The following is a 15,436-nucleotide window of genomic DNA, read 5'->3' on the forward strand; positions in this document are numbered from 1 at the left end:
AAGCTGGTAATTAAGCTTGGCGGGTTCATACAGGCACCCACATTTTGGACGCTAAGGTTCAGAATTGGGACTTATGCTTATGATACCCCCTCTGCCTGGAAAAACACTTCTGAGCTGGTCTGCAAGGCTACTGCCCTCTTCTCATGCAGATCCTTCTGAGAGACCTGCTTCTGTCATGAAGCCTATGAAAAGCGAGTCACCAGCAATTACAGTTATCTATTTTTATATATAATGAGAACAAACATGTCTGCTTCATCATGCACTAAAATTTTCTGAGTAGCTATGTCATCTACCACTATAAATCTCTGCCCTTCCTTTCTCCACATTTTCTAGACTGTTGTTTTGTTATCACCTTCAATCCATCAATGTCTGAAATTTGATTGTAAGTTTAATGGGGCAGGGATCATGCCTTCTCATCTGTACTGTGAGGCACCCAACATGCTAGTGGGCAGTATAAAATAATAATAATTGTTTAGACCCCTTCCAGTATGACTTCAGAATGCAGTGTGGCATGAATACAGCATTAATTATGCTGATGAGCTATGTCTTGAGGGCCCTGGGCAAGGACCAGACTTTCACGCTAGTGCTGAAAGACACGTTGAGATCCTTCAGCATTTCTACTTATGATGTTGGCCTACTGGCTTAATTCCTTCCTATCGGAGAGATAGCAGAGGGTGTGAGATGGGCTGTTGTTCTTTCTCACCAAGTGCACATCCTTGTTGAATTCCATGGAGCTCTGTCCTATCATTTCTCTCTTACCACTAATATGTTGATGATATCCAGCTCTGTCTGCCTCTAACTCAAAGTGGACAGATCAGCCTTTCTGTTGTTCTAGAGTATGAAGAAATAAGAGTTCTGCATAACAAAATAGAAAATGGCTCAAGAGGTGATCCAGTGGGAAGTCAAAGTATTTGTAGAAGTAGCAGAAACTGTGACTTCATTCACCATTAAGGAAATCTGCTCTCCATTTGTCAAGGTAGTTTGAAATCTTGGGATCCTAGTGGATACCTCACTAATCCAAGATATTTAGATAACAGCAGCAGCTCAGAATGTTTGTTTTCACCTTCAGCTAGCCAGGAGATTAGATTGCACCCTTTCATTTAGATATGGACCTAGACAAAATGATTCATGATTTTGTTATTTCAAACCTGGATCAGTCCAATTTGCTTTCCCTTGATCTGACCCAGATGTCAGTCCTTAAAATACAGATGGTTCAGTATACCATCTATCCCATCTGTTAAGTGGAGCAGACTAATAAGAATATATCACACTAATATTCCCAAGTCTACTATACCTTTCAGTTCAATACAGAACACAATTCATGATCCTGGTCCTCTAAATTTCTAAGTTCCCTAGGTTCAAATTATCTTAAAGTCAGCCTCTTCTTTCTTTCTATTTCAGCACAGCAGCTGGTCTCAACAGGAATGCTATGACTGAGAGATACCAGGTTCAAACATGAATTGGTTTCTTTTCCTGAAGGATTGTTGGTGTCTTTTTTAATTTAGGAAATTATGCTTAGATATTACAGTATCTAACATCTTCAGTACCTGAATAATGATGGGAGCCTTAGAAATGTAAAATACTAATAAAATAATAGTGAAGATGATGCACGAGGAAATCAGTTCAAAACAACTAAGACAGTTTTAGAATTTTGGGTACCTAAGTGGATTGCAGAGTTCATTGTAAAGAAGTTCAAGGTGAGGATATTGGGGATAAAGATCACTAAAGGTCTGATTTTCCTTTCATTTACCCCAACATAAATTAAGTGTAACTTCACTGGAGTCAATGGAATTACATCAGTATAAAGCCAGTATGATGAAAGGAGACTCAGGCCCTTGAGGGAATGTCTACACTTCAGCTGGGAAGTGTGATTCCCAGAAGATATAGAGAGACTTGCGCTAGCTCAGCCTGAACTAGTGTGTTAAAAATAGCAGTGTGGATGTTGCAGTATGGGCAGCAACTTGAGATCTCTGCCTGAGGTCAAACCCAGGGGGCTGGCAGGCTTGGAGTCATGTGGCTAGCCCGAGTTGCCACCAGTGCCACAACATTCACACATCTATTTTTAGCCCACTAGCTCAGGCTGAGCAAGCCTAAGTCTGTGTACTTATGCTGGGAATTGCTCCCTAGCAGCGGTACAGACATACATGTAGGTTTTGTCTACACTGCCTTGTAGCTTGGACTATGGGGATTTGGATAGCAACAGATGCCAAAGTGCTGCACAGTAACTCTCCTGCATAGACACTGTAGGCATGAAGTAAAAGGTTCCTAGTTTGCATACATGTTGTCCTGTTTGAAGAGGACAAAATTAATGTGAATTAGGAATCTTTTAGTTCATGCCTGAAATGGCCACACAGGGGAACAGCACAGTACTTTGGTGCACACTACCATTCACAGCCCCATAGTCCAAACTCTGTGTAGGTAGTGTAGATATAGCCTAAGAGACTCTAGGTGAATGAGAGAATATAACTCAGAATCCATAACAGAAACAGACCAGAGGGTGATAAAAGATAATAGAAAAAAACCCTCACAAATCTTCTGCACCATGTTTGGCAACAGTGAAAGGGACACATTGGCCTTGGGGTACCTTACAAAATATATATTGGCAGAAGTTAATCTGGCACTGTGTAAAGTTTTACAGTAACTAGAGTTGAAATAGCATGTGTGATTCAGACCAGTCTTTCATAGGAAGGATGATGTAATTAAAGGAACCAGTTGAGAGGGTAATTATGTGTTTGGGAATTAGGAGGTACGTAAAAAAATGCAAATGTTTGGCTTACAAAGCCTGAGGTGAAAAAAGAGGCAAGAGAATCAGATAAAGTGGTATAAGATTCTGAAAAGAAAGGAATGGGCTGATGCTATAAATTATTTGATATAGTAACTGGTTCAAAACCAGTTATGAAAATAATGAGGAAGAGAGTGTCAATATTTAAAATAGTCAGGCAGAATTTCTTTGTATAAAATATGGTTCCTAGGTCAACTGATGAAACCTGGGGAAAGGGAAAATGTTCTGCACACTGCATGGGTGAAAATCATGGCCCCACTGAAGTCAGCTGAGGTTTTGCCATTGACTTCAATAGGATTAGAATGCCACTCTATATTTGTACTCTGCTTTAGAGATCTTAGACTTCTATCATGAAGTAATATCTTTATGAAGTTGACATTATTTTCCCCTTTCTGGAGTGTTTAATCTTTGGACACATGAAGCCTGTTTCTTCCATACCTAACCTAACCACTGAAACAGATCAGTCAGTCAGAGAGGGCCCCAAAGCTTTAGAGTACAAACCCTTTGAAGCTGACTGATGATGAACTTTCTGAGCACACACAGTGATTCTCCTTACACCATTTCAGAAAGCTCAGGTTTGCCACTGACTTCAGTTAAGAAGTCCTGAGCACCCCTGAAGTTCACATGAAACAGATTTTCAAGTAATATCACATTTTCTGGGTCTAACTTGTTCGTATAACTTAATTGATTGTATCCTTTCATTTAGCCTCATTGTTCATTTAGATAACTTCTAAAATTAGAATAGGGCAACAAAAGATGTAGAACCAATCAATGTTATGAAATTAACAGTAATACAATTTGAGCGTGTAAGCTTATATAGTGCCTTTCATAAAGAAGTATCCCAAGGCACATTAAAATAAAAACTCAGTAAGAAGTCAAAAAGTGCTCTGTCGGATGGGATAAACCAGGGAAAAGGGTAAATTAATTAAGCTTGGATTTAAACCAGTCAACACACTACTTTGAACATTGGTCAGAACAGAGACAGGTTCCAAATATCTGTTTCTAAAACCCAGTAAATTAAATGATATTTTCAATCTTGATTTCCTGGGGAGGATTTCTAATGGTTCTTTTATAGTTCCATAGGTAAGAGTAATAAGACTAAAATGTATGCACTACATTTTCAAAAAGCAGTCTATGTCTCTCTCATTATATATAATTTTTGCATACACAATATTTTGTGCTCAAATGTTTTTGTTATCTGATTTGTACATACACATGGCAATCTGACTAGGCACCAACTATTTCATTTGCATGTGCTAATACTGGGTTTTGTTGTCCCAAAATTCAAAGTATAAAGAGGCTGGATTAAACCCTTGTTGAATATTTATCCCTATAATTCAAACAGGTGTATGTTTCTTCATGCTCTGACAGAAAGATTAATATGTGACATGGAAGTTGCTAAGATAGTATGTGTTTCACAGAGAACACTAAAATTGCTTGGGAAAACCAAGTAAACTGATAATGCATAAATTATAGCTTCCCTGGTGTTGAAGAAACTTACACATCTTCTATTTTTCAAACATTTTTCTCTTATGAACACATGGACCATCCTCATTTTTGGATGACTGCCTCTTCGGATTAATGCATCCTTCTGGTGCATAAATTAGGGATGCACAGAGGGAAAAGGAGACACGCTAAATCTCAAGAAACATGAAGCAGTACAGAAAAATGTGGTAGAGTTGAGTGAATAAATCACAATAAATAATTTATCTGATAAATTAGCCTTTTTTTCTGTTCACAGAACATCTGAAAGCAGCCTAGGAGTTCCTGATATTGACTCATCATTCAAGTTTATTCTACAAACATTTGTTTTTTATTCTATGGAACAACTGCAAACAACTTGCTGTAAGTATTCTTCACTTAGCATTCAAAAGTTGAGCTATGTTGCTTAGTTGTGATTGGCCAGATAAATCATGTGGTAGTTTCTGTTCTCTGGTTGGATGAGAACACAAGCAGTCTTCTTCTACGTGTCAATAAAACTCACTAGCTCACATGCCTTTTGAAGAGGTTTGAACTTGGCCATACTGAATTCATTAAAAAATTCCAGTGAATACTGTGGAAGACATTTTGCAGTATTTACCCACCTACTGTTCTGTGCTCCTTCTGTCATAATTGCTGACCAAGCCCTAAGAAACTAATGTAATCTCCTAACAAGATTTTTCATGATGGAACCTTTGCATATACATCAATTTTGCTCCTTGCTTCTATCTGAAGTTCTAAAGTTCTACTCCTAATATTGAACTTGAATTGGCTGTGCTTTTCTTTTGGGGAAGTTACTCTTCAAGAACTTGCAGTTATTCCATATCTCGTTCTGAGAGAGATTTTTGAACAGTTTATGGAAAGTCTTAAAATATGTATGAATTTCAGAAAATAAACATTAAACAAACAGTTTATTTCAAAGTATACTCAGGTATTATGGTTAAATGTATAATTCAGATATTAATCATTTAAGAAATTATTGAGGATCAGAAAGATCCCTGTCAAATTTATGTTTTTGACCTGATCGTCATGGTTTATGGAAATATGGAAAAGATCAGCCTTAGTTTGTACTGCTTCAGTAAAATACAAAACTTCAGCAGGTAATAAACAAATAAATTATGCATGTTCAGCTCATAACAATTTACAAAGTCTGGCTATTTTGCAAAAGTTATTAACTAAACCTATAAAGGTAACAATATTTCATAGAATGCTCAATATAAGGATCCTGAGGTTTAACTAGAAACTTAATAGGTTCTGAGTGCTAAAGTCATAGGTGGTATATGCAGAGAATACATTCCAGGAGCATGCCCAAATTGCATTAATGTTTAATTGTGATGAGAGAGGGTTTATTGATAGCCTTTCATTTTTACTTTTGGTTCACTTAAAAAGGGAACCATCATCAAGCACTCTTTGTAGGGTAATAAATATATCACTACATGAATGCATCATTTACTGCATTCCTTTTTTATCCAATGTGCTATACATAAAAATGATCAATCAGTATAATCAGATAATGAAGCTAGAAAATGTAAACCATATGAGTTCTTACCTGAGCTCCTGAGCTATAGAGTCTACTTGCACTGTTAATAAAAGCAGAGAGAATGAATGAATTAGTTTACATTTCCAGTCCTGTGCTTGCTGCAACCTTGCACCTGTCCCTCTGTGATGACAGAGGAGCGGCTATCAAAACACAGGTGATTCTTTATTTCATGCTAACCACAGGATCGTAACTATTACTGGCAAATGTGTAATTCCCAGGGTTATTTTAGATAAACCCCGCACAAGATGAAGATGATAATCTTCAGCACAGCAAAACAACTAAGGCACTTTTTTATTACTGGGAGAAATCTTTGTTTTTCTGAGTGCTAATTTGATTTGGGAATGAAGAAAGCTGGTGTTTACAAATACCTGCCCACACAAGGGTACGCAGCATATTGACAGAGCCAACAGGTGGTTCTAAAGATTATTCATTTTGCACAGGCAATATCAGTTGTTCCACTTCTGGGAAAATGCACTTGCTCTATTAAGCCTGTGTGTGTGTGTGTGTATTTACACTGAATAGAATATGTTAAATGAGACCCAGTCAATCAGATTATAGTTTCCAGCAGTCTTTGACAGCCAGAAAAGCCACACTAGAATGTTGAGATGTGCTGCAATAACTTCATTACTTTGTGGTAATAACTCTGTTATGGGCCTGATCCTAGTCCCACTGAAGTTTAAGGGGATTTTGCCATTACTTTCAATGGGAACAGTATTGGGTCCTGTTTTAAAAAGTTTTACATTAAGAATTAAGGGAGATTTTTCTAGCCATAGTCCTCTTTAGTTCTAGGCAAAAGATGGCATTGTTTTTAACATATCTCTGTCAATGCACCTCAGTCCTGACGTGCCATCACAGTCCTGGGCTGAGATCCTGATTCCATTGAAATCAATGGCAAGAGTCTCATTGATTTCACTTTCGCTACCTGTCTTCTCACAAGCAGAGACTGCCAATTTGCAGTGGTTTGGTGATGTGCCACTAGGGAATTAAAAAACTCACTAACCTCACTTTCACTTTTGGTCTCAGCCACAACTTGATCTTGGAGGTATAAAATTAATGCATTTATCCCCTGTGCCAGGTAGACTCATAAGTAACACTGAACTACTGAGCTTTCACAATGAATCAAAGTACTTAATGGCCTCTTTGTCACAAGTCCTGAGCGCACAGAATCTCGACTGAAATCATGGAGAGGTGCAGGTGCTCGGCCATAGGCTTTATAAGCACCATTTGCTTAGATGGCCGGCAAAATTTTATGTTTATTTGTGCGTATGTTCACTTTCCACTCACTGTCAAGGGTCACAAAAAGCATTGGGAATTAAAATGAGTAGTTGTATTGCTAGTAAATCATGTTTTCCTGGTGTTTAGATCATAAAGGGTCTGTTTACTTTGCAATATTGCATTCCCATCTGCTTCTTACCAAAAGAGAAGGGCTAGCAGTAAGTATAACTTTTTTATCCTAACTTTCCAGAATTAAATATAAAAATCTACTTGAAAAAAAGCCCAGTAAATTCAGAGAGAATAAGCAACACCATCCTTTGATTAAAACTAAGTTTGCTTCTGTGCCACTCATACAGGTCATTTATAGTCAATTGATGGCAATGAACAAACTGTTCTTTTATCTGGTTGATAAAGTTTAGCATATTATTTGGAAGATATCATTCAACTTCAGGCAACTCTACTTCCTTTACAAAACCTTAATTTGCATGATGAAAGGCATTCCTTTACAAAGTAAACCATATCCTTTATGTGCCTTCATAAATATTTGTATTAAAATATCATACATAAGAAAAATATTTCCTCTTTTCTTTAAACCATAACTAATAACATTTTGCCTCTTAATGTCAGCAGCCTGTGTCCTGGCTTGATTAAAAAAGCTGCCCTAAGGAGGCCATATACACTCTGACTACACATTAGGGGCTGTACACAGGAACTATCATATTTCATGGTGTGATGGATATAGGGTCATCAAATGTGCTTGCTAACTCACCCTTGGTTCCTTTTGAGCATGTGCACAGCTTTTTATCTTCACCATCTGCATCCATCTGTAACATTAACACAACATCTTTAGTTCCTTTTTGCCACTGAGAAAGAAAATCTTCAAAATGTGTTATAAAGTTTCCAATGCCCAGACAGTAATGGAAAGTAGAATAACCATGCCTTATTAATCCTGTCACAAAGATAAAAACTCATATCTGAATATCTGATAAATAATCTATAGGAGATATCTGCAATGGTAAAATTTGTTTAATCAAGCAACTAGTAAGAGTTACTCTTTAAGATTTGATGCCAATATCTATAGGTGTTTATTGCAGATGTAAGATTAGACACTGTGAAATACTATGATTGCTGCTTTCAGGATTTGCTATAACAGAATTTTAAATTTAAATCTTTACTGGAGGATGCTAACTAGAGAGTATCTAGTTAGTATTAGCATCTGCAAATACCTAGTGCTAATGCTGTAAGTTAACATTTCTGAGCATCTTCACCAGAACTTGAGAAAGCTATTTCTTGAACTATCAAAGGCAAGATATATACTATCAACTGTTAAAATGAAACAATCAGCAAAATGTTTTTAAGACCTCTCTCTTAAGCAGTATTAGAAACATCACCACTACGTAGTATTCTATATTTTTCATTCAATCTGCAGTAATAATAACATCTTAATAAGATTTTTACCCAAAAGAATCTCTGATTTCACACACACCAGCATGCAAGCATACACACAAAGATATACTTTGCCAATGAAATGAGCTACATCTTGGGTACCAAATGGGCCAAGGAAGCAATGCACAGATTTGGATGAAGGACAACATATAGCTTGGGATTTATATTTGATTTTAAATCAGGGCTAGGGTTCAGGTTTTGATTTCACAGCACTTAAATATTGTGAGCTGCTGTCCTAACATTTCTGACTGAAAAAACAGAAACCTTGTAAGACCAGCTGTTCTCTTGACATTTTTGTCTACATACAAACCAGAATCAGAAATACGCACCTTTTGGTCTTGGATCTAACCCAGAGCCAAAATTGTAGGGACAGATTTGCAATCCAAGGATTTTATTACAAACTCCTGAAATTTTAAAGAGATGAAGATTTGATGTTTTGGTGTGGAGAGTCACAGTGTAATTTTCACCAAGGATAATAAGGAAAATCTTTACTCTTTCCAAAAATACCATCTAACATTTAGGGTATTATCTTTCAAGAGGAGGCTTGGTATAGAAGACTATGCAAAGGATTAGGCACTCCTACATTTTTATTCTATCTCTGTTAGTGCCTCACTGTTTGTCCTTGTGCAAGTCACAAAAAATCTCTGTGTGACTCAGTTTTCCCATCTCTAAAATGGGGATGATAAAACTCACTGTGGAAGAATCTATTGTTCTGCTGATTAATCTCTTAGGCTCAAATGGAGATTCCAGCACCTGGTTCTGGTATCTAAACCAGGAAGAAGGGAGATGTGTAGGAAGAGTTACTTTCCCATAGTCTAGGAGATAGCAGCAGTGCCACTCTATGGAGACCACTTCAGCCCCAATAGTTGAAGTAGCCTATGCATGGGCATTTGTGCACCATTAGCTACAAAAGTGGCAAGATAAAAATCCATGTAGCCGTGGATTCCCTGGCTCTTCTTTCCCTGCTGTCTCATGGTGCACTGTTGTGCAGGGAGGTTCATACAGGAGAGGAAGGAATGGATGCTCAAAACAGCACTGATTTTTGCTGCATACAGGCCCTTAGAGTCATGCAAGAAGAGGCTTACCATTTTCACAATGCTCTGAAGATGTAAAGATGCTTTAATGTTAAGTTCATGGAAAGCAGACAACAGAGACATTTTCAAGGTCTTCTCTGAGAGGCCTATAGGCAGTAGGACTGAATTTATTAACTTAGAAGGAGAAAGGGCTGAGTCAACTCTTTTAAAGGTGAAAACACTTTCCTAATCTGGCCCTTTTCTAACTCATTCTTACAGATGACTACACATGACATGTGCCATATGACCTCGCACTTCTTTACAGGAGAGAACACAATCAATTACTTGAGCAGATATTTGAAAATATTAGATAAATATTTGAACAGTTCTGTTGCTTCTACCTGTGTTTGGGAAATCTGAAACTAAAATATGGGTATTGATCAAATATGCAAAAGTAAAACCAAAATGTTACATTTCATATGATTATATTTACAGACTATCATTGTTAGGAGTAGGGATTCAAATGTTTGAGGTTTTTATTTAGCAGTGGCCGAAGGCTCTCAGTAGTTGTTATCCATTCTGAAAATCTGAGAACGAGTGGGTGCCAATGTGACGCAATGGTAAATGGAAAAATGGCTTCTGTCGCTGAGCGAGTGTGATTGAAGGCAACTGAACCTGCCAGGACCTTATAATAGGGGAAGCAGGTGTGGCAATGATGGACTTTAATTTCCTTTAATAAACCTTTTATGTTCCACACTTTACTGCCATTCTACACTTCCAAGGTCCCGCACATAATAGGTTCATTACTTTTGATTACTGTAGATCGGCTCTTACGCGAGCACGGTTTGAACCCGTGAACAGGATGAGCCCGGCGCGGCGGGGAGAGGGCTACGCCCGAACCCTAACTATATACACTAGAACATAACACGACAACTATACTAAACTAAGTGAACTATAATTAAAACAGAACTAAACTAGAACAATGAACAAGCCAGAGCTATAGCTCTGGCTTGTTCATTGTTCTAGTTTAGTTCTCGTTTTAATATATAGTTCACTTAGTTTCGTATAGTTGTCGTGTTATTCTAGTGTATATAGTTAGCGGTTCGGGCGTAGCCCTCTCCCCGCCGCGCCGGGCTCATCTGTTCACGGGTTCAAACCGTGCTCGCGTCAGAGCCGATTCTATTGAGACAAACAACTCCAGAACACACTATATATTATGTTCAGTTAAACCAATATAGACTATTTATCCATTGTGCATTATTTCACCTGCAACTCTACAGACAAAATTAACAACAGCTCCTCTAAGCTAAAACTATTAAAACCACTGGTACTCCTTTGTCATCATTTCATAATAAATACCACACCAATCACTGTGCTGCTCTTTTAATTATGAAACAAAAAGTGACCACTGCTTCTACTGAACAGCAGTTACTTGGTTTTAAATACCATGTTTCATGGTGATGAATATTTAAAATCCACACAATGAGTGAAAACCAACAATAAATCATTGTAGGTGATTTTCTCTATTGCTTTTCTTTCTTTAAAATCATTTGAATTTATGACAGATGTTTAAACAGTTTAATATTAAAATGGTTAGGCCTGCTTAGGATGGGGCATATTGCTTTCAAAAATCATCATCATCTTGCAAGTGTGTCTGTTGTATATAAAGTGGTTTAACTCGCACAAAGTCCCTCCTGTTAAAGTAAAAATTACATTAAAATAAATATGGATAAAGCTGTGGAAAATAATTAATATTTTGCAGCTACTTTCCTTCTCTAGCTGGAAATTTCAAGGCGATGTCCCAGTGAAGATGTTTATTGGTTTTTTTTATTTTTTTTTCCCCAGAGACCATTTGAAATAGGCAAAGGCAAATATAAAAAGTTCACTCTTTCTTACTTTCATGTCTCCTGTTTTTAAGTGGAAGAACACAGCAAACAGATACTCATCCATTTCAGCCTTTTAATCAGCTATGGCAAAAAATATGAAATGATGTTCCTAAAGCGAACATCTGCCCAATACTTTAAAGCCAACTTTTTTTCTCTGCAAGCAGTTTTGAGACATGTCTTGCTATTGTTACTTACACTAATGACCTGTTTCTTTATGGTACTGAAACCAATGGGAGTTGAGAGTGGTCAGCTCAGAAGGCACTCATGGCCACTAGAGCAAACTGGCCAAAAAAGCCAAAGAAAAATTTTATATACAAAATTATATACCTGGCCTTTATGTTTTAAGGCCAAGGTTCTTGTTTTGACCGTAACTAAATTGTTTTCCTCAAAGTTTGTTACAGATTACTAATTTCACTAAAGCTTTTTTTACTGAGCATGTTTGGCTTTTTTGCATCTGATTGGTTGGGACATACAGTTATTTGGGGCTAGTAAACATACTCCCAGAAAACTGACCTGGCTTACTGACCAGTACATCTGAATGCTAAAGGGAATTAATTTTTTACAAACAGACAATTCCATAGGGTCGAGAATCTCTGATTTTATTAATGCAGTAGAAGCTTTTGCCCTTACTGTTCAGATTGTTTCAGTGTTCCTGATTATAGCAGCCAAATCCTACTCACCTTACTCACACAGGTCTCAGCAAATCGGATTATGTGTGAGTCGATTATGTGAGTACTTGCATGAGTGAGGCAACAAGGATTTGGCTCCAGTTTTTTGAGAGGGTTATCATTTGGTCTGAGGAAATAGCACTGGGCTGAAATATGGTATATCGAATACAAAGACCTCATCTTGAAAGAAGTTTGTTTATTCTTTACAAATGTTAATATAACACATTCAGAACTCCCGAAAATAGTCCGTCCAGTACATTAGTTCGGAAATGAGAGCAGGTGGGGAAGCTTGCATTGCTAATGTAGGTGAAGGATGAAATTCACCTCCTGGGGAGAGCTAGCTGAAGGTCTATGCACCACTTAAGTCCTATTTTAATCTCTGCACAAGGATGAGTTTCACTGAGAGAGCTTGAGACTCCTGGTGTAGCAGTCTGCAACCTTTCCTCAGACTATAGTTAATAAAATAGGAAAGAAAAGGAAGGAAATCATCCCCAGTTTTAGCTGTAGTCCAAAAAAAAAAAAAAAGAAGATTCTCAGAGATCTTTTAACTAAAAACACCTCTGACTTTGAAAATCAAATTTGGCAAACAACTTGTCTAGAGCAAGTTTGCATTGATTTTGATATGTTTGAAAGAAATAGCAGCTCTAGGATTCTGTCTATTAACTATTTGCATACACATTTTCAGTGTATATGTCAATATACATTCCAATTCTCATATAAATACATATGCAAACAGAGCTAAAAGATTTATTATTACTTATTCAAACTGTTTGATAAATATGCGTTCATACAACAGACCACTAGGATCCATTGGCACAATCATTTTCCTATTAAAAATAGTCCCTCTGAATACTTTAAAGAGAGTCTCTCTCTCTCCATTTTTTGATTTACAATGGTGACAAGAGCTAATTCCATTCCTGTCATGATATTTTAAAATGGGAATATTATTTTTAGGCAATCATGCAGCGTTATCTCTCATGAATTTACTAGCAGGCGGGCTGTGAGTATTCTCATGCAAAGTCAAACTCTACAAAGTCAGACTCTGCAAAGCACTGTGACCCATAGCATATGTGTGCAGTATTGTGCCCCATGGTGATCTAACAAGTGTGAAAATTACTCATCTTTCCACATTAAATAATAAACTGTGACAACTCTGTCTTGTCAGTGCTCTTTGCACTGAGGATGTGTATTTCTTTCTTTTTTCTTTAATAAAAACTACCTTTTAAAACATACAAACAAATGGGAAATTATTATGGCAATTAAAAAAAAATAAAACAAAACCAAAATCCACCAAACCAAACAACATGAAAATCCCAAAGCAAAACTCAGGTAGGTTGAAGACTGAGCACCAGCCTTTGACCATCTTTTGTTTTTTTGGTTTGTGTCAGTCTTATTATCATTTCAATACAATTTCTGATGCCTCCCTCAATATTAAATTTTAGAGAAGCTTACTACGGATATACTACTCTCTGTGCAGAAATCTGATTATGTGCAGTGAAAAAGAAACATTTCATACGTTAGAATATTGCTAGAGTAAGATACAATTACATAATTTTCAGGGATGTGCCTGTACTGAGGCCTAATCTCAGGTTGATAAATTTAACAGAAGAGGACTTTTTTTAATCAACAGGAAGAAAAAAAAAACACACACACATACACACACACACACACACACATTAAAAAGTGCTTTTCAGGACCATTTCAGAAGGCATGTGATTACTCCTTTCTGACATCTTATCCTTGATTTTGACACTGTTCATGTTCCTTTACCTTATAATCCTATCCTTGATTCCTCTATGAGAAAGTTGATTGGCATGGAAGTGATTGCTTTAAATGTGATCCTCCCACAACAATTAAAATAAATAAGTGCAAACAGTAAATCCAAAGCTGAAAGCACATTCAGTTGCAGACTACATAATATGAAAACCAACCAGGATACAGAATCTTATGCAGAGGGCCAAATGCTATGCAGAATCTTATGCAGAGGGCCAAATGCTATGTATGAGAAGTAAAGAGTTTTTCATATGGGACTTAATACTTGAAAATGAACTGCAGTGAAATAAACCTTAGACCAGAGACAAGCTTGGATAGCTTGGTAATGAGGATGATTTATTTTGATTCTCACTTCTGATTTCTGAGTTGTCACTGCTGTTGTATACTTTATCCATGCAACTTTGCACAACTGGCAGTGCTGAATATAAACCAAAGCCATATGTTTATGTCCTGTTGCCAAATGACTACAGCAAATAGTTCCATTATTCCCTTAGGTAACCAATGTGTGCCAAAGATTTCTATTAGTCTGCTTTCCCAAGGCATCAGAGTGCAGAGTCACAGCTTTATGAAATTAAGGGGCAACTGCCAGCTTTGTATTTTTAGCACAAATTTATAAAATTTATCCTGCATAAAGATTGCTTGATTCAAGTTGAAATGTGATGCTGTTTTTTTCACATTTAGGAGCTTTTTAACTTGAAAAATGTTGAATTTGATATCTTCCTTCTATATCTCAGACTACACATGGTGGAAAATATACTAAGTGTTAAGAAATGGTTTCTTTTAACAACATTAAAAAAAACTGAATTATAATGAAGAGAAAACTACTAAGATAACTGGCAAATGGGACAAAGTATGTGCCCCCATCTTATAGAAAGAAGGAATTAAAAAAAAATTAAAATCAACATATATTATCAAATCAGATGTTTTATCAACATGTCATCTCCTTCAAGTGAAATAAAAATGATATGTTTTAAAACATCTTTTCAGTGATGAAAGGTTTATGGAGATGTGAAAATATTTCTGCCTCTTGCCAATTCATAAAGACAGAGTTGGGTTCTGAAACTAAAGAGTAGAACTTTTACATATTTAAAATGTTCAACTATTTGACTATGGCCAAACATTGTTAGACTTGAGTCTTGCACACTGGTATATTTTAAAATACTAGCCAAAATAAACACATCTGCAATGGAAATAGCAATGCTACAAATAGATCATATATTTTCCTGAGCTTAATACAGAAACATACTTTGACTGAAGTTCATTTTCATGAATGAATTCTCCCACCTTTGCCTGCTTCCGGGTGAAATTCTGTGCAGATTCCAAATGACCAAATCCGTCACTCTGACCAAGATACCTTTTCTGATTTAACAAACTATCCAGAAATTCATTCTCTGAAAGAAAGAACGCAGATACACTACATCAAACACAGATGAAGTAGGACTGATTTACATCAAATGGGGAAAATATCCAGGTGCAACACTTTCTAGCATAGTATTGTCAAGTTACATTGTAAACACACAAAAAGGTTTAATGCTGCTGTTAAAAGAGGCAAAACAAAAGTCAACTCTTTTTTTTTAACTACCTTTGGTTACAGTGTTAATGCACTCATTCACATCTTAAGAATTTGACCTACA

General features: G+C 36.7%; 1 protein-coding gene across 2 annotated transcripts in view; it reads right to left on the reverse strand.

Annotated features, from left to right (window-relative positions):
• Positions 1–15,184, reverse strand: part of ST18 (ST18 C2H2C-type zinc finger transcription factor) — a 98,589-nt gene extending 83,405 nt beyond the window's left edge. For both annotated transcript variants that reach the window (XM_075063015.1, XM_075063016.1), the window contains exons 1-3: positions 15,087–15,184; positions 7,786–7,840; positions 5,811–5,841 (exon numbers count right to left, since the gene is read on the reverse strand). In XM_075063015.1, the coding sequence (XP_074919116.1) occupies positions 5,811–5,841; positions 7,786–7,840 (86 nt within the window). In that variant the 5' untranslated portion in view covers positions 15,087–15,184. The remainder of the gene's footprint in view (positions 1–5,810; positions 5,842–7,785; positions 7,841–15,086) is intronic.
• Between the last annotated feature and the right edge of the window lie 252 nt (positions 15,185–15,436).

Source organism: Chelonoidis abingdonii, chromosome 2, assembly GCF_003597395.2.
Source record: "Chelonoidis abingdonii isolate Lonesome George chromosome 2, CheloAbing_2.0, whole genome shotgun sequence".
Taxonomy (NCBI): Eukaryota; Metazoa; Chordata; order Testudines; family Testudinidae; genus Chelonoidis; species Chelonoidis abingdonii.